The 24,362-nt window shown below is 44.0% G+C and overlaps 1 protein-coding gene across 3 annotated transcripts in view; it reads left to right on the plus strand.

Moving 5' to 3' along the window:
* CNTN5 (contactin 5) overlaps window positions 1–24,362 on the plus strand; it is a gene marked incomplete at both ends in the record, with an annotated part of 519,573 nt that overhangs the window by 324,549 nt on the left and 170,662 nt on the right. For all 3 annotated transcript variants that reach the window (XM_084251216.1, XM_084251217.1, XM_084251218.1), the window contains one exon: window positions 4,208–4,358. In XM_084251216.1, coding sequence (XP_084107342.1) covers window positions 4,208–4,358 — 151 coding nt within the window. The remainder of the gene's footprint in view (window positions 1–4,207; window positions 4,359–24,362) is intronic.

The raw sequence follows: 24,362 nt of genomic DNA on the forward strand, positions 1-24,362 counted from the left end.
AAAGCCTCTGAGGCCAGTCCAACATGATCCCAGTTTACACTCGATATACCTGCAGCAACCGACCAAGTAATGCAGCAAAGACCCAAGCAGTGGAGTAGACTACCCAGACTAACCATAATCTTGGAACATAAGAATGGATTTTCCATTTTCCTTCTGGAGATTTCCTCAACTTTGGGACTTGGGATACAAAAAAAAAACTTTTAAAAACACGATGCTGTTTGTACTCTCGAGGTCTGGGATCGTCCCTTCAAGAGTTGTAACTACACCACACCCATCACCCAAGCACCCGAGTTCACCCCATAGTCCAAGGTCCTCCCTCCCCCACCCCTTCCAGTAGCCTCAGTTCCACAGTTAGATTTCTAGGGTTTGTGATTAGTTTGGCTTTAGCTGACCCTTTGTTTTGTTTTTCTGTACCCCACATTTAAGTGACCTCATTTGGGGTTTGTCTTTCTCCTTTTTACATATTTCACTTGTGATAATCTCCTCCAGGTAGTCACAAATGACAAGAGTTTGTCTTTTTTGTAGCTGTGTTTGGGCACTGTAAGGAGCCGGAATGGCCACAGTGCAGGTTTTCTGATCCCATGCAGACCGGGTAAAGGAGGAGTCAGAGTCCTCAGTGGTTTTTTGCAGGTCTTTTATTGGGGTTCACCAGGCATATGGAAGGCAGGGGTGCTGGGGGGCCAGGAGGCTGGCAGGCCTCCCAGCCCCCAGCAAGTCTTCACTCTGTCTCTCCGGCCTTCTCTCTGCTTCTCTTTCAGCTTCTACTGCTGCTGGTGTCCCCGTGACACCCCCCGTTAAAAAGCCCAGTCTCAGCCCAGGTGAATCCCATCTACCTAGGCCCACACCCCACTCCAGGTGCCCGCCATCATGCATGCATTCAGGACCGCAAGGATCCATCCTCTATCCTGATGGCGGGAGGGCAGACAAGCCTGACATTTTTCCGTACCCTACAGGCACTTAGCTTGTTTCCATGGGTTGGCTGCTATCAACAGAGCTACGGTGAACACAGGAGTGTATATTCCATTCAAATAGCTGTTTTTATGCCCTTCAGGTATATGCCTCGTAGAATTGCTGGGTCATATGGCGGGTCTATTTGTAGTGTTTTGAGAACCCTCCATACTGTCTAGCATAGATCGTTTACAGTCCCATCAACAGTGTGAGAAGGTTCTTGTTTTTCTCTCTCTTTTTTTCTGTGCATCTTCCCAGCACTTGCGGTTTCTGGTCTTTTGGATGCTGTCCATGGCCACAGGCGCCAGGCGGTAGCTCATTGTCATTTTGATTTGCATTTTGCTCAGGTTTCAGGTGAATCTGGAAAGGTCATTCACATAATTGCTACAGTAACCAGCGCAGGGCCTTCCGAGCACCGCGGATCTGACTGGGTAGTGATGGGCTTGTCGGAGGCGATACACCGGTGTTGCTTTAGACTCTACGGCCTTGCGCACGGGGTCGTCTAGCCCGCGTTGGTGCACAAAGCACGCGGGAATGTGAGCACGGGGCGTGAGCCCGGGGCACACTCCCCCACAGGTGTGGACAGCCGGGCGGAGAACCAGGGGGGCCGAGAGGACGCCTGGGAGCGGAGGGAGAGAGGAGGATCCGGGAGGTGGGGCGGGGCTGGCCGCCCGCCTTCCCCGCGCTCACACCTTCCTCGTGCCCGCCCCGCCCGCCTCTGCCCACCCCGGGCACCCCCGAAGGCGCAGCGGCTCCGAGACTCGGTGTCCTGCGCCCAAAGCGCGTGGACCCGCCGCGCCTCTCATGGCCCCGCGCCGTGGGAGGAGCGCGCGGTCCTTGGCGCCGAGGCCAGGGCCGTGGGCAGAAGCGCTGGGCGGCGGCTGCGCGGGCGCGTGGGCAGCAGCTGGGCGGCCGAAGTGAGCCGGCGGGGTGCGGGAGAGACCCCGAGCTGAGGCCGGGAGAGCCCAGAAAGGTAAATATTTGTGGGGGCCTGCACCCTCCTGGCGCCCGGCCTCCCCGCCCGCCCCGAGGCCGGTTGCGCGCTGCAGGCGGCGCCGAAAGATGGTCCAAAGCCTGGACGAGCCGCGCGGGCGCCAGGACCCTCCTTTACTCGTCGGCCCGAGTGGACGGCGCTGCTGCCCGGCCGCCGGCACCCACCCCGCAGCCCTGGCTGTCCCTGCAGACGCCCCCGGAGGGTGAGGAAGAAGAGTCAGGCTCTCTGCCCTCCCGCCGTTAGGACAGGTGCGGAGCCCTGCAGGCCCGGGTGCAGCCTGAGGGCCCACCTGGAGCGGGCGCACCCGGGCCGGGAGGCTGAGTTTGCAAGGGCGGAGGCGCCGAGTTCATGCGGGACACGCCCTGGCCCTCGCTGCGGCCTGGCTCGCCAAGGCAGGCGTGGGGTGACGGGCACCCCCGACCTTTGCCAGCCCCGGGGCAGGAGGCAGAGGCAAGAGGAGAGGCCACGTCTGTGCGGGAGCCGGCCAGGCCTGAGCCCCTCCGCAGGTCCCGCCTGGAGGTGCCAGGGCCCCTGGTGCCACCCCACGCGCCCTCAGGCCACCACGGGAGCGCGGGAGGGGGCCCTGCAGAGGCCGGGCCCTGAGGGCACCTGAAGAGCAGGCAGCAGGTGCCCGGACACGAGCGGTCCTTCAGGGGAAATGCTGAGAACCGAGAGAGGAGGTGAAAGCCAGAAATTAGCCTCGGGGTTCCGGCAGCTGGACCAGCTGGCAGAAGAAGAGCAAGAGGAGGCCGGGCAGAAACTGAGTGAGCATCAGGGGTCGTTCCCACCGCACAGGGCGCAGAGCGACACCGGGCAGAGGTGCCACGGGGTGTGCAGCTGCTGTGGACAGGCCCGCGGGGCCCCCGGACTCCCCCATCCAGCTGAGGAAGGAGGTTGTGTGCAGGGGGAGGCCAGCACCACAGCGCTGGGCTCCACAGACAGTGACAGAAATTTAAAGAGAACGTTGGACATTCCTCGGGTTCCCAAACAGCGCATCCCAGCCTGCTTGTCTGCCAGGACAGAAGTTAACTCTGGTGAAGACAAAGCAACAGTTGGTGGTCATCCCCTGCGACATCCAGGTGCTCCCGCTGGCCTGGGCTCTGACGGGCTCCAGCGGGTGTTGGCATTTATGGGAAAGGAAGGACAGGTCTGCTTGCGCCGGGACGCAGTGTCGCATGTGAAGAGAAAACAACCAGGGAGAAGCCGCCTCCCATTCACTGGGCCGTGCAAGTGTGTGGCCAACCTGTGGCTGGCGGGTGTGGAAAAGACCCTTTTGCGGGAAGGGAGGAGAGGATCGGCCTGTCCAGCTGCAGAGAGGTGGCTGTCTGGCTGCCACGCGGCTGTTCCACCTTCAGGAGCGGACAGAAGAAGTCCAGAGGGGCCGGCACTTGCCTGTCCTGGGAGCTGGGAGAGATTGCTCTTGCAGCTGGATGCAGCCTCCCCAGCTGGATGTGTTTCCCGAGTCCCGAATCCTGATTTCTGTGTGGGAGAGACTCTGTCCCTCACACAGTCTTTGCAGTCACAGTCTCAAAGGGCAACCTGTGACTTGCTTTGTTTTCTTCCTCAAGTTGTAGACAATGTTGTAGGACTCCCAGTAAATGTAGTGGTTGTTTTTTTGTTTGTTTGTTTGTTTGTTTGTTTGTTTTGGGAAATGCTTATCTGACTTTAACTTATAGATCTTTTCATTTTTTTTTTAGTCCTTTGTTTCAAGTGGAAACTTACAGACGTGGGGATTAAATATACAATATTGCTGGAATTCTAACATTGGAGTAGCTAACATGGTTATTTCACAACTTCATAGACTCAAACATCTACATTAAAAAAGTGAGAAATATCCATGAATTGGTATAAATGAATGTCTCAGAGTAGAATTATAGATGCTGTGCTTTTCAGATTCACGCGTAGGCTGGAGAGTCTTGCTAAAAGTATAATAAAACAATTGGAATGTTAATATATGGTTGGAACTAGTGAGTAACTGCAATCAATGAAATAAAATTTTGATAGAATTTTCATTACAATTGAAGTTGATAATCACAATTGAAGCATTTTTTTTTTTTGAAACAGCCTTTGTCTGTGAACCCACTTTGAAATAATAGCCAGTGGAATATGTTGTTACTAAGATGCTAAGTTTTAAGCTGTAGTGCCTTTGCCATGGATACATACACTATGATTTTATGAAATGTGTCCCAAAAGAAAACATGAAATCGTGATGAATCATCCATTAGACCTTGGTCATTACTTATGTAAAACTTTCTCTTTTAACAGCTTCAGCTCCCACTTTTGCATTAAATCAACTGAAGAAGACAATCATTGTTACCAAAGGCCGAGAAGTCTCCATAGAATGCAAACCCCAAGGTTCTCCAAAACCAACCATTTCTTGGAAGAAAGGAGACAAAGCCATTAGAGAGAACAAAAGGTTAGAAATTTCTTTCATAATTTGATTTGTAAAGCATGTAAGAATCTTGAGAGATATTTCAGGAATTGATTGAAATACAGTTTTGTCTTGATTTCAGAAGAGCCCAAAGTTCTGCTTCAGTATGGTCAGACTTCCTTGCCTCCTCGGTGTTCCAGCACCAGCTGGGAGTTTCAAGGGGTTACAAAGAAAGCAAATACTTCCATTAAGCTAGTTATTTTCGGTTTTCATTTAGGTGTACATATTTGGGCATCGGTCCACAAGTTATCTATGATCGTTTTTAAGAGTTACATTTTCATTTCAACATTAATTTTGTAAATAATATAAACATACCCTGGGGTTTTCTGGTAACCACTTTATCATGAAGTATGTCCAAGTGCTATCCGTGCCTATGTCGCCTTCTTGTTTTTAATCATGTTGATGCAAAATAGTATAGGATTGTTTTTATTGCCACAGGAAAATGAGAAATGTTCAGGGAAATAGTTAATGTGTAAATATTTGTCTTTGGCAAGTAAAGCCAAAAGAATCACAAGTGTAGAAATGATGAAAAGTGATTGAAGAATCCAGTCATAACCAAGTCTTTGTAGGCCAAATTTGAAAAGTCTGTGCTCCACCAATCACTGACCATATTGGTGCTGCAAATAATGATTCTACTTTGACAAAATAACGTCCTCCAGTATGTTAAAATAATGTTGCATATTATTTTTTAGAGGATTTTTTTCCTTGGATCTACATGGATATGGAATTTATACCTTGTCATGTATTTGTCGTGTTATCATAGACATATATTTATCCGTTATGTTACTTATATATAATTAGATAGCTAAAATGATTTAAGAATGATTTAAGTCAGCATCGGGGGTCTGTTTGAACAGTTCTCTGGGTAACTGTGGGATATTATGAAATATTTGAAAATTTTCTTTTGAATATTTTTGTTTCCCAGTCAAGTCTGAGAAACACTGATTTAAATGACTTTTTGCAGATGAAATAATTTGTGGAATAATTGGGTTCATTTCAGGCCAAAGTATATATGCTACCTGGATAAGGTGATCATGTAGAATTACATGGTCATGCTAGACATTTATTTTCAAAGAATTCTCTTTCTTGCCGAGGGTGGGAGCGCAAATCACAAGTGAGATCAGTGTTGCATGTGGTTGAATTGCGATATTTTGAATTACCATTCTTAGAAATATGAAGGAGAAAAGAAAAACCTGTTACAAATCTTATTAAAGTAGAAAAAATTTGTATAGTGAACAACAAAAAAAAGTTATATTGCTTGGTTATTGTTTTCCTAGAATGTATTGAAAAATTTTATATCATCAAAATGCATATCCAGACCAGCACAAGCCATTCCTCTTTTAAGTACATTACACTGCACTGTGCTTATGGGGAGCATGCGAGCCTTGTCCTATTTCTTTCAGCTCAAGAGAGAATGTTCTCCATCAATTATTCATAGTTACCACATTATAAGTTAAAATAAATCGGCGATATCTCTTTTGTCATAGCAAAAGTATTGAGAGAAAGCAAGATTATGAGTCTACTATTACAACAAAGATGAGCGTGATAAACCTTTTGTTTTCTAGAAGTTGAAAAAACAGAGTTTGTGAATTTTCTAGTTTTCTTGTCCCCCTTACTCCTCAGTGCTAATCTCTTTCCAGATGTAAATATTCTGGTCAAAGTGTCAGTCAAGAAAGAGGTTAAAGTGTGAAGTATTTGTATTTTCATTTTATTCAAGCAAAAGCAAACTAGTCCACATTTACTTAGCATTTTGCCTATCCTTATCTCTATGTTTAGGTCTGTAAACTGGTTTATTTGCTAACAAAGTCCAAAAACTTTTTTATTAGAAAAAGTTTTTTTATTAAAAAAATATTAAATTTTTATTATTAAAATGACACACACATTTGCCAAAAAAAAAAAAAAAAACATTATTTGTGGTGTATGATTTGTTGCCATACTGGACAGGCCAGGTTTCACAAAGAGAACAATCTTGTTGAATTAAAAAAAATGAGATTAAGATTTATGTAACAATGAAAAGAATTCCACAAAGCATTATAAGAAGACATAGAAAGCTATTTGGAAACTCTGCATTCTAAAAATATAAATGGAAACTTAAGTTTCCAATAAATCTTTGAAATTCCTTAAAATCGATCTCAATTGCACTTGACAACTAATTTTTTATAGAAATTTTAGATTTACTTTCTGCTGTGAAGCACACCAATCATTGTAAATTCAAATGAAAAGGGAGTTGTCAAAAACCTGGTAAGGCTTTGCAAATTGTTATCATGTATATTGCACAATGGAGCTACAGATTTAAATCATGGTTTATTTTATTGAAATTACATATAATCATATGTTCCCCATTCTCTCAACCTACAACTGGGAAAAAATGTTAAATGAATTAGCCTTCTCTTTTCACAATCTTCACAATTACTTTCAATTCTTTCCAAATTAAAGATTGAAACACTAAGTGACAGCTCCCTATATGGGCAAATAAAGACTAGTATTATATAAAATTGTATCCAGCATAAAATTAGATCCAGAGCAATGGCATAAAATGCAATAGACAATTTTAATTCTAGAATGAGTCTTGTAGTCACCTAAAAACATGCCACAAACTCAGAAAAAAATAAATTTCTATCTAGAATTAACCACAATTTGACACTACAGCACAAAGGCATTGTTATAACTGATGGGTGATAGACAATCAGCTGAAAGCCAAGGAACTCATTGGCTCACACTTTTCAGCCAAAGTTTGACTGAATCATCCAGGTTTGGTTTTGTTTATTTGGGATGAGATCTGTAAACACAGTGTCTTTGGTATTTTTCACGAAGTACATAAATCACTATCCTACAGTTTAAAGTTTGATAAGTAATAACTAGAACATAATAGGACTTTTAATTAAAAAATCTAACAAATGAGTTGACTGCTTATATATTACAAAAGATTACAACCATTTGGCCCAAAATGGTACACCTAAAGCCTGTATGAATATGGATTATACTGGAACTTGGTTTGTGGTCGCTTGTTACTCATCTTACAGGATGAGTTGTTTCTATCAGAGAATGGTCAGCGTGACTGCTGCTCAAACAGTAAACCATGTTATTGTTAATGATCATGGCTGCTTTTATGTCTACAGAATTTATTGTTTACAGAGCACTTAAAAGATTTTGAGTTACATTCTAACCCAGTATATAAAATAGGACCTGACTGCCTGCTTATCCTGTAGACTAAGGGATATGAACAAGTTACTTAATTTGTTTTCTTGTAAAATTGAAATTCAACGGAGCAACCTCCTCAGGTTGTAAGGACTGAATGAAATTCTATATGTAAATCACATTGACTGATGTTGCTACTTAGTGGTGATCAGTGACTATCACCTGGATGACAGTGTAGCTACTGTGGCGGAGTAATATGGTGGCGGATGGTGGTATGATGGTGGCATTATTGCAACCCCTAAGTCTTCGAATACTGGCTTCAATTTCAAAACATTTTTGCCAATCCTCTTTGCCTCTCCAGGAGGCAAAGAGAAAGAAGAGGTGAAAGAGGTTAAAGAGAAAGATACTTAAGATTTAAATTATTATTTGGTATTAAAGCAATCTCTAGGTTTGCTGTGTGATACACTTGTTATTTATTAATCTTTGTCCCTCAATTGACATTGTTTTGGTCCCTCAGAGCCCCAAACGTCCACTTGCCATTTTTCCCTAGCATGTCTGTTCTCTCAGCCTTACCTCCTCCCAGTTCATTATCTTCAGGATCGTTTCTGTACTAGGAAGTTGGATATTTACTTGTTCCATGATCAGCATCATAGATCATGCACAGATTGCTCTCTTATTTTTTTCTTTTAAGAGTCTCTGGATTTTGCCTCATCATTTGTAAAGATCAACAGCATGTTTCCATTTGGTTTCCTTTATCTGTCATGCCCATTTTTGTACTAAAACTAACAAGTTTCAGGAGAACTAAGATGTGAAATGTTCCTTAGGGATTTTCTCCTCTAGTCTGCTTTCTTTCTCAACGTTCTGCTCATCAAATGCATATTGGATTTTCACTTCAGCTCATTATTTCCATTACTTGGCCATTAACTTTTGTTAAAATATAATCACCCAGAAGCACTCCAGCAGTGCACAAATATTAAGCCTTCATTAGTGATGTTCAATTTCCTGCACTTTCTGTGGACAATCTTGGCTAAAATGAAGAATATGTGATTTTCAGCAAAGGCATAGTTTATTTTTTTTTCCTTTCTAGCTGCACATATATAACTGTTATTGAGCCACACAAAATAGCCATGTATGTTTAAAAATTATGCATGATTATTGAAATTTCGAAGTAGTTTAAATACCAGTTTGCATTGCTTGATGGAGGGGGTACCAGTTACAGGGATAATGGACTGTAACTCAAATGGGCGCTGAAGAAACCCTGCATTCAAAAAATAAAAATGATCCTATGGCAGGGCAGTATTATAGCACAATTTTTTCTTTTATGGAACTATAATCTACATTAAGACTTGTCCAAAGTCCCTTCTAATATTCCCTTGCTCACCAAGGAGCTTCACAACAGCGAAGTTTTCAACTTACTCATTTAACACGCACAGAAAATTGCACTTGAAGTACCCATTAGTCGACTTCTAATGGGAATTCATGTTGTGTTTATTAGGCAACAATGATCAGGCTCACACACTGACTCACAGACATATGGAAAAATATATTCTCAGCACAAGCCCTGAAGGACACTATTACTGAAGGGAAAAGTCTTCTTGCTTTTTCTAAGGAAGAGGAATTCATGGGTATAATTAGGGTCTTGTTTCTGTCCCTCTGCTTCCACCTCCATGCTGCGTTAGCTAATGAACAAGCTGTTCTGTTGTTTCCTTTGTGACAATGTCTTTTACATATTAAGAACATAAAACAATGTAAACCCTAGGTATCTTGTTTGCTTTTTTCCCCTGTACTAGGAAATTGTGTAATGAGGGGAAATAAGCATGCATAAATCAGGAATTTATCAGCTGACTTTCTTTGTAAGTTAAAGTCTAAGCTTTCAAAGGAAGTGAAATGATCAAAACGACATTCAGCTAAGGGAAGAGGAGGCTAATCACTAACTTCATACGGTTTAATGCCTATGAACTGCTGACAGGGCGCCATGCGCTAGGGCTTCTGGTGGCCACCTGTGCTCCCAGCCATCCACAGCTCGCAGAGATGAGAGGGAAGCAGCCTTACTCGTTACAGTGGGGTTAGGGTGCAGGCTCCCCTGAAAACTGTGCTCGGCTCTGCCTGACTAGCCACCACCACCTTCCCTTTAAAATGCTGTGCTCAGGGAGACAAATGCAGAGTCACAGACTCATTGGAAATTGATGAAGATAGATGGACAAATTGTCAGCCTCTAGGAGGAAGTGTCCCTTGGGGTAAAAATGGGCTCAACTAAGAAATGATCAGTGGCTTGCTGAAGCCTAGACCTCTGAGACTGTAACAAAGTAAGATAAGAAGCTGGATCTCCCTGGTGGCCTAGGGGTTACATCCCAGCACCGTCACCACTACCAGCTGAGTTTGATCCCCAGCCAGGAAGCTACCCACATGGTGCAGCAGACCTCTCCTCTCTCTCCGCTGCTCCCCTCAGCAGTGGATTTCAGTGGATCCGCCTGTTCTGCTCCCCACTCTGTCTCAGGTGAATCCTCTCACCCCCCACACCTCTGGCCTACACCCCAGTTCTCCTATGCAAAAAAAAAAAATTAAGAAAAATAAGCCAACAGGGGGAATTCCCCACTAACCTCTACTCTATGGTAGACCAACCAAGTTAAAAAATTGGACCTCTTTAAAAAAAGGTGACTGGAATCCCTCTACCACACAGAAGCCACCCTTTAAGGGGGAAGGTGTCACTCTCTGCTCTTCCCCGTCAACACTAATACAAAGTGAGTTTGGAAATTATTAATCCAATAGTTGTGTGAGAAAAGATATAAATCCTAGGATTTGAAACCATTTATAAATAAATATTGCCAATAAAAAGTAACATAGAAGAATAGTAAAATCCACAAATTCTAAAAATTAAATAATTCTGTCTAGTGCTTCCAGCAAAAAAAAGATTAAAGTCTATTTCAAATTTCCCAAGAGCGGCCATCCCGCTATACACCCACAGGGGAGGGTGCAGTTCCACAAATGCTCCTCTCGGTCAGTCCATCTGGGAGCAGCGCATGGGGCGCAGGACATTGGAGTTCAGGCTGTGCCCCTGACTGACCTCTGACTGGCGTGGAGATTGATGTCTGAGCAAGGGAATCTAGGAAATGTAAATGGTTTAGCTGAAACATAAGTATGATAATAATTACATATGCACATATGTGTATGTGTGTATAAATGAGTAAATATTTTGTGGAGCTCCCAAATTAGCCACAGATTATCTCTAAAAGACGGCCGGTGGATAATTTTAATTCTGTGTTTTTTTTTTCAGTTTTACAAACTATAGTTATTATATACTCTTTATAATCAGTAAAAAAAAGTTCAGGTAAACATTAAGTTTGTAGAAGGAATTTTCTTAAGACAAAATCACTTATATTTGTAATATAATTCATTTAATAGAGACTCATCGTGTACATAGACAAGGTGGGACACGCCTCACTGTCTAGGTTACATCTTCAAGGAGAGAAACTACTGGTTTTGAAAACAATTCCAATTGTTTGTCCGAGTCCTTCAGAGATGAATTATAGAAAAAAGTTACTGATCCTAGAGATTCAGTTTTAGTTTACTTGATCTCTCTCTTATTCTACCATCTTTTCAATCAACAGGCCAATTGAACAAACCTTCAAACAACAATTATTTTTTAATTAATTAGAACATATAGTTCATCTTTCTTCCCTGAATTAACTTTACCTTTCTTTTTCTTCTTCCCAGTACCTGAGATTAAGCACTTAAAGTCTCTTGAGGTGCAAACATCCTGAATGGTGCTTTTCAGTCACCTCCATTTGCTCTCCCTGTACACATCATGTCCCCTCCATAGCCAAAGGAATCTTCCCAAAGCTCAACTGTAACTGTGTCATCTCCTTGCCGAAACTACTAATCTGAATTTTCTTTTTTTTAAAAGATTTATTTATTTATACAAGAACCAGGGTACAGGCCAGATGTGCGGGGAGGGGCGGGGGTGAGAGGATTCACCAGAGACAGAGTGAGGAACAGAACAGGCAGGCTGACAAAATACACTGCTGAGGGGAGCAGCAGGCAAGACAGGAGAGGTCTGCTGGCCATGTGGGTTGCTGCACAGCTGGCAGGCATCGCACCAGCACTGCAGAGGCTGTGAACAGCTTCACAGCGCTGCACTTAACCACCTGTGCCACCAGGGAGGACCATGAATTTTCTTCTGAATATGACCATAATCCGTGAGTGTATTTAAAGGTTCCCCTTATTTTTCTCCGCATTTATTAATTCATTCAACAAATATTAAGCTCAATTAAATGAAATTGCCATTTTTGTGTTAAAAATAAGTGAGTCACCTCTAGCTGCTGGTGGTTGTGCTACAGTGGTAATTAATAGCTGATGGGGGTATCCAAATATTACTTCAATTAAAAATTAATTAAAAATAAATGAATAGTATGAATTTTACTTGGGCCTATCTAATATTTGTAAGTGTCTCAGTGCTGCAATGCTTGCTGCCAGGAATGGAGTTGTGAATAAATATACAAGGTACTTAACAGGGGATTAAAGTCCACACCTGCCTGCTTAACTGTTCAGCTATCTTTCTCTCTCCATGTATCTCATTCCCTGAAAGCACGCACATACACACACACACACACACACACATAATCATCCCCCAAAGTATTCTGACTCCAAACTACATTGGACAAACAATTCCCCAAAACCAGTCCTTTGTTTTCTCACCTTGTAACCTTCTTCCAAATTTTGTATCTTCTCTACTTCCCAGGAGCATACTGGTCAACCTCAATAACATAGGAAATTCCTACTCAAATGAAAGACTCTTCTTAAGTTCTCTCAATTATTAAGAAGCTATAGTGGAAGTTAGAGGAATGATATAAATCAACTTCTAACTTTAAATTTAGTTTCTAGCACATGTCAACGCACAACTCTGTATTGTCAACTATACTATAAAAATTTTGAAATTTAGAAGGATTAACAGATTTGTCCAAGGTTATCCATCAGGAAGCCAAGCTTTAAAATCAAGTCTAGCGCCAGTCAATGATTCTGTGATGATCTTAATAGTAAAGTTAGTGGTGCTGTCGAATTTCAGTCTGCATGGAGGATAGTGGTGGAATTCCTTCTGGGTGCCTGTGATATACATGATAAGGATTCACAGTTCTTCAGTCTATATTCAAAAACTGCATGGCCAACTTTATATTCTGTGCACCCCCCCCTCTTTTTCACACACACATATACACTTCACAAATGTTCAGAAAAACCCTTCAACCAAACAACTAAATTCTTGTTTCCCCTCCCAAGGAAGCCTTGGAGCATAACTGAAAACCAAGAGACACAGAAATCATCTTGCCTTTATTCTTCTTTCTCCATCTGTATGATAAGTTGGACCACATTCGTGTTGATTGAAAATCCAACCATAAAAAATATTTACTGTTTTTTTTTTGTTTTCAGCGACATACTGATCAACTGATCAAACATTATAAACAATTGCAAAGATGGCGTCATCATGATGCTTCTGGGCTATGCTATAACTTTGTTCCCTTCATCGAGCCACATTACTTTGAGGGGTAGTCAGTGTTTCCAAACTTGGACAATGAGTAACCCCCAAATAATATGTGCCTGAGTGACAGTGTGCTCACACCATGCCAACTAGTTGCATGGGAGTAGGAAAACAGAGCATTCTCACATTTTAAATGGTTCCGTTTATGATCACAAATCTTCACATTAATGACTTCCAGTTAAACACAAAACACAAAGATCATCAAACTTTTGTTCCTCTCATTTCCACTCTTTGAAAAATTCTTAAATAGAGCAAAACAGGCCTGAACTCCCAGTGGGGAGATAATACCAAGGAAGTCAGTTAATTTAAGCTGTAAATGACAACAAGATAACTCTGGTTCTGTTGTGCTGTGAGCACCTTCAGCTTGTGGCTTTACACTCTAATCACCAGCTTAGCAAACAGTTCATAAATTCTACTTCTAACTATGGTTCATTTACCCCAGTTACTATAAATCGCTGCACGAGTTGCCTGGTTACGTTCTCCGCATAGGCACAACTCGAACAAGTCATTAATTGCTTAAAGGCTTTTCTTTTCCAAAAGCCCCCCAGACTACAACTTTCAGCTTAATTTGTCCTTAATACAAACAACATCTAAAGTACTGGGGAATTCAAGCATCTAAGTACATGCTACTGACTGATCCTGCTACCTCCCCAAGTGACTCTTCAGTGAATATAAAATAGAAGATTCTGAAGATGATTAGAAAAGAAGTATTTTACGACAGTTTTTTAGTTTACTCCGAGAGTTACTTAGTCACTCCTTTTCAGTTTTGTGTGTGTATCGTGATGTAATTTAACTATGGCTGATTTATAATGGCAATCAGTGGACTGGTTACAAACTAGGGCATAGATATTATAACCTTGATGACAGTGAAAAGCAATCTGTAGATTATTTCCATAAAAGCCTAAACAAATTTTATTACTAGCTTACTGATGTATGTTACTCAACTGACAGGGTAATTTAAGAAAAGGTAGACAGGGCATCCCCTGGTGGCGCAGTGGTTGAGCGCTGGGCTATGAAGCTGCCCGCAGCCTTTGCAGCGCCGGTTCGATCCCCGAGGGTCCCTCATGGCACACAGACCTCTCTTGCCGTGCCCGCTGCTCCCCTCAGCAGTGTATTTCGTCAGTCTGCCTGTTCTGGTCCCCACTCTGGCTCTGGTGAATTCTCTCACCCTCTTACCCAGTGCTTGTATAAATAAATAAATAAATCTTAAAAAAAAAAGAAAAGAAAAGGTAGGCAGATAGGTACGTAGATAAATAGATGAAAACATATCTAAGATGGTCCCTATATTTTTGGCTGCATTTGCCTGTTTCAGGGAACCAGTTTCATTTTGTTTCTGTTTGCAAATGGTAGCGCTACTGCTCCTGTCCCTAATGCTATTTCATCTAGAGTGTTCTAGTCTATGCAGTTTATTTCAAGCTAACAAAACTTTATTCAACATATACTGAATGGCAGCCGCTATGCCAGTTGATTCCAGGACCAGTAAGAGAAAACCCCATTCCTCAGGGAAGCACCTACCTCATGGGCAATAAAACTAACCCTGTCTGTAACTAAAACACAGATATTTATGGCAGTCGTTAACACAGGCTGCCTGCTAGATATTCTGGTGTTACAACAGGCTAGTTAAGAAAACAACAAAAATAACTGCCATTATTGCGGATTGGCTTTGTTATATATGTATTACTTTATTCCAGTCCTCAAAATAATGTAAATAGCATAAGCGGATATCATCATCCCTGTTTTAAATATCATCATCCCTGAGTCACCAGGGAGATTGCCTAAGGTCACACACGTAGCATGTTAGATTCAGAATGAGTCCGTTCTCTGGATCCCCAACCAGTGTTTGATCTGTTTCACATACAGACAAACTTTGAGAATTAAGAAAAGACGTAACTAAAATCTAGATGGAAGATGAGGGAAAACTTGTGGGATGAGATGCCTTCTGGCACGATCCTTGGATAGAATTTTCACAAGTGGAGGAAGAATACAGTTTAGAGAGCAACTTCAGAGCTTACAGAAACCCAGTCATGAGTCCAGGACACGTCACTGTAACTTGGGCGTGGTACAGATTAGATATAGGAATGGAAATAAACCTGGAAAGAGTGAAATTGAGAAGAATTTTCAGAGATTTGAGCTTCTGCTTAATTTAGTAGCCAATAGTTATATTTGAAAGACTCAATTCACATCTGTTTAGGCATCTATTTTGTTATATAACCTTAAGAACCATGTTAGAGTAGGCTACGCATGTAATTGAAAAAATTTACACTAAATATTGCACCAATTTCCCCCCCCAAAAAAGATGAAGACTTAAATATAAAATATATAAATAAACATTATTTAATTTTTTTTTTTATTTATCAATGAGCTGGCAAAAATTCAGGAGATGCCACCACTGAGATCTAGCTTACCCTGAAGGTTAAATCAGAAACCACCTCTCATCTCAAGGACATTTCCTAAAGCTATTGACACAGAGGCTCTAGCGTGCACAGGAAGACAAGAAAAAGTTAAGAGAACTGGGGAAAAAAATAAAACTGATTATTGGCAAAAGATTTCATTGTGTATGTAGAAAGTCCAAAATAATCCATTAAAAAAATTTGAATTGTTAGAGAACTTATGTAGGTTTCTAAATACAAAACAGAACTAAAAAAAAAAATTGTATCTCCGCATATTGAAACAAAAATCACGTCAAAATTACTAACAGTGAGGTCGGAAGTTACTTGTGAATGGGATGCCTTGAACTGTTCACTATTTAGGGAGAGATGAGTGCACACTCTGGGATAGTAATGCTCTAATTTTAGAATCCACATTTAGTTAAAATACATAGTTGAGTTCGCCCTCACCTGAGACCCCATGTTCTACAAGGCGCTTGCTCATTCCTCTTCTGAGGCCGGGAGGGCATGTAAGGGTCAGGGTCTCAAAGACTTTTGGAAAGAAACTCCTTATTGGGATTCCATACAAGCGAGTACAGTGACAGGTGACTGCACTGGGGTTTGCCGGTGGGTTGGTAGAAATTCTGCGCTGTCCATCAGCGGCACCTGCAGAGTCCCTGCACTGAGGCAGCCGCTAACAGAGATGGTTCTCCACTGAAAACCAGTGTGCTGGCGGCGTGAGCTCACACACCAGGGGTTATTTCTTCTACTGGCATTGTCTGTGCGCTGTGTGGGGGTGGGTGTGTGAGTGTGAGTGTGCATATAAAAGTGAGTGGAAACTTAGTACAAGAAGACAGTGAGCATGTCAAGGTATAGATCTGATTATGGTATTTGTGCTTTTCTAGAAAAATACGTAAATCTTAATCGCGTATCTATAATTTTGTTCTCTGCACTACCAGTTCCTCTGTTGGAATTAATCATTTCTCGTGTGTATTTCGAAACATAGCTTCTAACATCTTTCCAAAACACCTGTTGACCTATACGCCTTCAAATTCACTAGCACAAAAACTAAGAAAGAATCAAAATGGCGCTTAGGAAACCATTGGCCTCCGCTTTGCTGGTAGTTATTGATAAGTAAATAAATGTGAAAACAACTATGTGTTTATTTGTGAGGTGTTGGTTGGATTCCAGCTTTTTCATTTGTTATTTGTTGGTGTAATTGGTACTGAAAACACAAGACTCAGCGGAAGTAAACATCGACATGTACTGGCTGTGTGATTTGAGCCGCAATGATACGAGGTAGTGCTGGCTGCAGGCGTGGAGCAACGCAGGGCCATCTGGAAACAACGTGCGGGCTCCTCTGAGCCCCAGCGTGACTTGGAAACAGCTGGGGGCTGGAGGATCTGAGAGGTGGCTCTGGTGGGGCCAGGGCTTCCCATCAGGACCCCCCACAGCTCTGTCTGATGCACAGGCTGAAGACGTGCTGCTGTCTCTCTCCCCCTGGAGCTGCCCCACAATCTCTTTGAAACTCGATTTTCTAATGTGAAGGCGAGGTCTGTGATAACCCCAGGAGGACACTAAGATTTTGCATGTTGTCCTAAGCTGTGTGTGTCCTGCGGGGCAGCCTCAGGAGTCAGCAGCCCCCCTGGCTGTCGGCGTGAAGATAACCCCGAGTCAGCCCGCTGCCGGAGGGCACGGCTCCTCCTCTTCACCTTCGAGTCACAGCCTTAAAAACAGGAGAAATCAGCTCCTTTTATTTTGCCCAGATGTTATCATCTACTATTTATTTACACTGTGTGCACAGCCAATCATTAATCATTTTATGCCGCAGAGATTAAAAAATAAAATTTAATTGCTTGAAGTGGTTCTGTCTCCCCAGCTGCCCCCAGAATCCACATTCATTGCCCAGCCTCTGCCTCGTCCCCAGACAGGACTCTCTCTCCGGCAGGCAGAATGTTCACTTCAAACAGGTCAGTTTACTTTTTGAAACTTTCCAGTGGTTTCCTCCTCTATTTAGAATAAAGCAACGCCCCACCCCATGGCAGGTGCAGCCCAGGTGAGCTGACCACCACCTTCTTCCTCCCTGTCTTCTTCATAAAGGCCCAGCACCCCACACCCTCCCGCCCCATTCCCTGCCCATATTCTGCTCCTCCCTGCTCAGAGTGTGGCTGCTGCCCACTCCCCCCAGCCCTATGCCCGCTGCCCCAGCCCTGATCTCATCTCTGTCCATGTGGGATTGATTCCTGACCCTCGGCCTGCACTGGAGACCCACCCCAGCTCCCCCTCACATCTCCCCACCTTGTGCTCCTCACAGCATCCATCCCACGGGAAGGTTCTTCATTTTTCCTTCACTGTTCCATTATTTCCGCCTGGAGCATGGCCTCCACGCACCAGGGCCTCGCTGGCTTGTGGCGTAACCCCAGAGCCGGGCGTGGTGTCCTGCAGGGACTAAAACGCACTTCAGATGCATCTGTTGAAAAAATGGGTGCCCCCAGGCCCTCTGCAGCGCTTACCTTTGTGTTTCCAAGATTCAGACGCCCACATGTGAGTGAGGATGGTAACAGTTCAGGCTAAATTATTCAGGATATTCTGAGGACTGGAGGAGAGCGCGTGAGATGCCCCCGTACATGTCTTTGAAGAAAGATGTTCCCATAAACGCGCTGAAAGCACTACTTCTCGCAGGCTAGGCGTGTAAAGATCAGAGGCTTCCCTCTCACAGGGTACAATTAACATAACTTGGAATTGAGTCGGGAAGTTGCATGGGGAAGGAGGGCGTGGTCCGTTTATGAAGGAAATGGCTCACCGGAGCTGGGTTTCCCAGAGAGCTCCTTGTGTGCTGGCTTGAATCTGATTCTCTGGTCAACCCAGTGTTCAGGACTCGCACTCCATGGAAAGCACCCTGGGAGGTGAGCTTCCCCCTCCCTCCTTCACCCTGTGAAGCATCTGCAAAGCCTCTGGGGGGGGGGGGGCGTTAAATGTGAATATTCCAAAAGGCAGCCATGGATGCAAATGCCCCGCTGTACTTAAGGCTGCATTTTCTTGGTGAATGTGTCTCTCGGGGTGCACCTTTCTGGTGCCCAGACTTTTAAGCACCATCCATATTAGGCGCAAATCAGAACCCTTTTCACAAACCACTTAATGCTGTTTAAAACCCACAAGTAAATCATTTTAACTAAACCCTTTGATGTAGTTTTCCTCTCCAAACTGTCCCTATCTGGTTTTAAATGCTATTATAAAGTTGTTTTAAAAATTTAGAGGGTGGCACACCACATTTGAGAGGCTTTCTCTGTATAAATCATATGTGTGGAATAGGGCTATGTTCTTCCCCCATACTGAGACCAGCACTTAAAATTTTATTATTGTCCTGTGCAGGTCCGTGTGTGTGTGTGTGTGTGTGTGTGTGTGTGTGTGTGTGTGTGAAAGAGAGAGCGAGTGTGCATGTCGGGAAGAAGAGACAGGGGGGCCGGTATGCCTGCATGCACCTGTGTGTCCAATTTTTTTAAAAGATTTATTTATGCATACAAGAGCTGGGGCACAGGCCAGAGGTGTGGGAGGTGAGAGGATTCACCAGAGACAGAGTGGGGAGCAGAACAGGCAGATTGACTGAGATACACTGCTGAGGGGAGCAGCCAGCGAGTCAAGAGAGGTCTTCCTCGCCATGTGGGTAGCTCCCTGGCCAACCGGGGATTGAACTCCTGCTGCAGCCTAGGTTAGGATTGAACTACTAACCCCTTGCACCACCAGGGAGGCCTAGTGTGTGTCCAATTTTAATGCAGTGATTTACAACTTGCTGTCTCTTCAAGTTGCATAGGGGCCCTGAAGCTTATGAAATTGAAACATGATGTGTCATCTAGCCTGTAGGCTTTAAACGACATGATTTCTGGATTTCTCAGGACCTCCACTCGGTTCTTTCATCATGTGGAGTTTTGGGGGGTCCACAGTTATGTTTAACATAAAAGTCTAAATGCACCCTCCTGCCTCACTTATGGGGCATTCTCTGGGAGCCTCTCCAGCAGTGATGGACAGGAGCTGTATCCTGCACCCCTTCCCTGCACGGCAGCCCCAGAGGATCCCAGTGGGGTGCTCCTTCCCCAGGCACCTGGCCTAGCCCCTGGCAGCAGGTCCTGGTCCAGGTGCTCCCCAAGCAGAGCTTTTTGCTCCTTGCTACTGAAAGACATGGGCTTCTGAGTCCACGAAACACTTCATTTGGTGCCTTTTATGACAGGTGAGACAATCAGACAGATCTGGATGTTCTCATGAGTTCTGCAGTCTGTGCAGCCTTTAGCTGAATTTGGGGGGCGACCATGACATCACGGTCATTGTGCAATAATTTTTCTGAAAGTGGTTCGATCATAAGAGCCTTAAATGGATCTTACTAGGAGTGTAGACAGACAGACACTCCCCCTGGAAAGTCTGACGCAGCAGAATGGGGCGGCCCATTATCCAGAATCATGCGAGTGCCCAGGAGGCCTTTCCGAGCGGCGGGGTGTAGGGCACAGCTCTTCAGGATCAGCATGTCCCTCACCAAGGGTGACTGGACAGGGCTTCACTCTCCTGATTTGTATCAATTAACTCCAATGATGCAGTTCGCACATGACTTGTGACAAGCCCTTCCTTTTACACTGGGGGGGGGTGGGGGCTGGTGAGTCTTTCTCGCATAGTGGCGGTTGGCTGCGTGGTTACAGCCAGCCTTGAGCTGCTAAGCAGAGCGAAATCTGTTCCTTTTCTCACTGTCCTTGATTTTTAAAGAATCCGTGTATTTTGAAACACTTTACAACTTAAACTAAGCTTTAAATCACAGCCGTTCTCCCGGTCACCGGGTGGGGTGCGCGGGGCGATCTATCTGGGGGTGCGTGGAGAGCCACGCTGAGCAAGGCTCGTGCTGCGTTCCTCTTTTGCTGTCGCCGAATGGAGACTTTCAGCATTATGAACAAGGACCCTTGTTCAGTGTTTCCTGGGCCTCCCAAATTATGCGTGCAGTTCAGTCCCTAGCCTGTTCACTTGTGTGGGGTCCCGAGCAGGTTATTTCATCTCCGCGAGCTTCATTCCCTGCACAAGGGAGCTGGTCTCTCGCATGCTGGGTGTAGCTCACGCTCAACACCTGCTCGCAGCACAGCGACCGACACCGCCCACGGGGACGGGCTTCTCCTTGGTTGCTCCTGCCCTTGTCTGCCGCGCAGGCCTGTCCTCGCATTGCCCCGAAGCCCGTCTCTGCACAGCCTGGAGCTCTGTGCCTGTGCCACGTCATGCCTTTCGCAGGCTCGACACGGTGGTCCTGGGGGCCGAGTGTCCTGGGCCTCACTGGTCATCACCGTCTGTAAATCCTGACCACTACGCCCTTTTTGGACTCTCTCAGCCATTGACTTCAGTTCCAAGTCCCCTTACTAAGATGTGAGGGGCACAGGACCCCGTGCCAAGGGAACCTACTTAGGAAGTCAGGTCTGTCAGGAGTCGGTCTCCTCTGGAACTTGGCTGGTCTCCCAGAGCAGTAATCCCCACCACTCGACGGGTCCCTCTTCACGGCCACGTGGAGAAAGATGGGAAATGGCCCTTGCAGCCCCAAGCTGGTTTAGGCTAAGTCCCAGCAGATGGGAAAAGCCTCTTTCGTTGCTAAAATGAATACAAGGGAGGGAGGGGGCACAGCGGTGTCCAGATGCTGGGGATTTTCAGCAGGAAAACCCAGCTTTCCCCTAGGTTCTGCTCTCACCTCATTCCTATTTCAACACTGCCGCATCCTTAGGGAAATGAAAGAAAGCAATTTTTTTTTTAAGATTCATTTATTTATGCATCCAAGAACTGGGGTACAGGGCAGAGGTGCGGGGTTGGGGGTGTTGAGAGGATTCACCAGAGACAGAGTGGGGAGCAAAACAGGCAGATCTACTGAGATACACTGCTGAGGGGAGCAGCGGGCGAGGCAGGAGAGGTCTCCTGCGCCATGTGGGCAGCTCCCTGGCCAGATGGGGATCAAACTCATGCTGTAGTGGCTGCGGACAGCATCATAGGTTGCATCTTAACCCCTTGTGCCACCAGGGAGGCCCAAAAGAAAGCATTTTTAACTAAAAAAAAAAATAATAATTAAATGAAGACATGGTAGATTAGAATCCCTCAACCACTAAGATATGGTAGAAGTGCAATTTTTCTTAAACCACTCTGGGGCAGGAAATACCTATGCATTATAAAACGTAACCCCCATCAGTGCCCCCCAAAATATTGATAAAGCCGATTCTCTTCAAGGTGGAAGAAATCTTAGCGATCATTCACGCCAACAGCCTCGGTTTATAGATAATAAAACTGAAGATCAGAGAAATAAAACAGATTGCCCAAATTCATGAGCCTGCCTTTCCTAAATTTCAGCCAAATGTCTTCCCAAAATCTGAATACCCTTGGATAATGAGAATTCGGTTTATGTCCCATGAGGACAAAGGAAGCTGGAGATGAATGAGAAGAGGTTTTCTGGGTTGCATTAGTCAGTTTGCTTTTGGAGAGGTGTGTTTGTGAAAATGGAGAAAGAAAACCACACACAGCATAAAAGAAGCTATTCCCAGCAATTGACTGAAAGAAGAGAAATCATAAAAGGCTTGAATGCCAGGTAAATGAATAATGTGATGAGATAAATTTGGGTACTTCTGAGATCAAAAGGAAGTGTGGGATATAAGGAATGAAAGATGATATTGAGATTCAGCATTCACTTGGAAATCGCTTAGAAAACTTGAGATAAAAAGCTCTCCAGGAATAATAAATGTGGTGTTACTTAAATGTTTAGGGATGGAGACATGCAGGCATTGTCACAAGATGTCATTAAAAAATAGCTATTCATTTTTCATATAATGAGACAAAAAATGCACATTTTATATTGAAGGCAAAATTAAATCCTCAGTTGTTCCTATGCATTTTCTGTCAATGTGAGGTCAGCTGAAATTGTGAGTGAATGCCAAAGGACAGATTTGAGCCTTGCAGAAGAAATTTAATTGGAGAAGATTTGTAAAGGTTTCCATTTGTCCCATTTTCAGAATGACCAATATTCTGTTAGGTGAGCTGGTGGACAGGTTAGCTCTATAAGCTAAAAGTCTTCTTCTAAGAATGCATGTGCATCCTTTCTGCTCTGTGAGCTTTCGTTTTTTCTTTAGAGGGACTACTGCAGGATTTTAAAGCTTCTGTCCAATTATACAGGAGCACCCCAGCATGAATTACAGCTGTTATAAGCTGAGAGGTTATGTGTCATGAGATTATGAAATGAGTGTAATATGATTCATGTTTTAGTACTCGCAGATGACATCAGGAGTTAGTGATTATTTGTATTATAGAGGGATAAATGCGTATCATTAGTCCTGACTTACAGTATATAGGCCAAATATGAGTACCAGTAGGAGCCCAAAGCCATGGTTTTCTCAGATAGAGAAACTTCTTCTGACTAGGATTCCCAAATTCAGCAGAAGTTTTTGTGTTGGGTTTTGTTTGTCGGTTATTTGGTATTTCAGATTTTCTCTTTGTAAGAAACAGTCTCAACCCTCTGTCCCCACGATTTTCCTTGCTGGAATATCACCTACTTGGTAGCACATTAATGTTCATTGGCACCTATTCACCTTGAATTTGGAAGTTCCTTTTAAGACTATCTGTGTGACAAACCACCCTGAAATACGGTCCCATGGCTTTGAATTGGTCATTGTTATTACTCAGTGGTTTTGGGGGTCAGCAGGGCAGCTGTTCTCCAGCCTCCCTCTTTGTCTCCTCTCAGCTGCAGAATGAGTTGGAAGTGACTCTGCTCTTAGCTGGTTTCTTATACATCCCTCATCCCATCTGCGACATCTGTCCTGCAGAGCTGGGCTGCCTTGACTCTGGCCCACATTTTCCATCGTTTTCTAGCAGATGAGCGGGCTTGCCTGTCTGGCCATGGGCAGGGATCCAAAGAATGAGCGGAAATCTAGTAAGGTTTCTCATGTCAGAACCGATTCACTTCTGCTGCTTTCTCTTGGTTAAAACAGGCCATAGAACCAGCCCAGCTTCAAAGAGAGTGGAGTCGAGGAGTGGGAGGGACTGAAAAACAACAGTGCAAAAGGGAATGGAGAAAGAGGGACTGGTCAGCCAGTTTTGAATATAATTTATTACAGATCTGGAAGAGAATTTCCACAGAAAAAAATAATTTTGCAAACAAAAGCCTATGATGCCCAAAGGGGTTGGGTGACTGCAATAGGTTGATGATGCAGTCAAGGTGACCTACCACCTGGTTTTCCCAGCTCAGTGCCAGTTTCAGAATTGAAAATCCTATTCCCAGGCATGCAGGGAGGAACAGACACCCCAGAGAAGGTCGAGGATTCCCTGGCGCCTGGTCCAGCACTCTTTCAGCAACCAACATTGGCCTTGACACTTGATCTGTGTGACTGTCGACTAGCATAAGATCAGCCTACCATCCTATTTGTGTCCACTAGCTTACTTGCATATTTAGTGAGCTGGCTCATTGCTTATGTCATGCAATATTCCAAAAAGTTGAAGACATCTTATAAAATACCAAAGCCTGCATTGCCATTCTTCAAATATCCCATATACTTTAATGTTTTGAAATTGTATTCTTAAATGCATCAAGTCAAAAATACAGTTTCACAGGAAAACATTATCTAAAGAGAATATTTCAAACTTTGTCTTGGCTTGTGTTACTTGCTTAATAACATTTGCATATTCAGAACAGCCTATGTCTGCCCTGGCACGTGGTGGGCACGCGTGCTTACCAAACTTGGCATGTGAACAGAGGAAACATCCAGCTACTGGCTTGCTAATCTCTCTAATTTGCTTACCTAAATAGTGCAACTTAAATTCAGACATCTCCCTGAAGGAGATTGAATCTAAATTACAAGCAGGATGGATTTTCCACTTTGATTAGAGCAACACTGCTAAGACATCAACACATCGTTAAAAAAGATGCCATGGAAGATGTGGCACTTTTGCCCACCCAGGAATGAG

This window comes from Talpa europaea (genome assembly GCF_964194135.1).
Source record: "Talpa europaea genome assembly, chromosome: 12".
Classification (NCBI taxonomy): domain Eukaryota; kingdom Metazoa; phylum Chordata; class Mammalia; order Eulipotyphla; family Talpidae; genus Talpa; species Talpa europaea.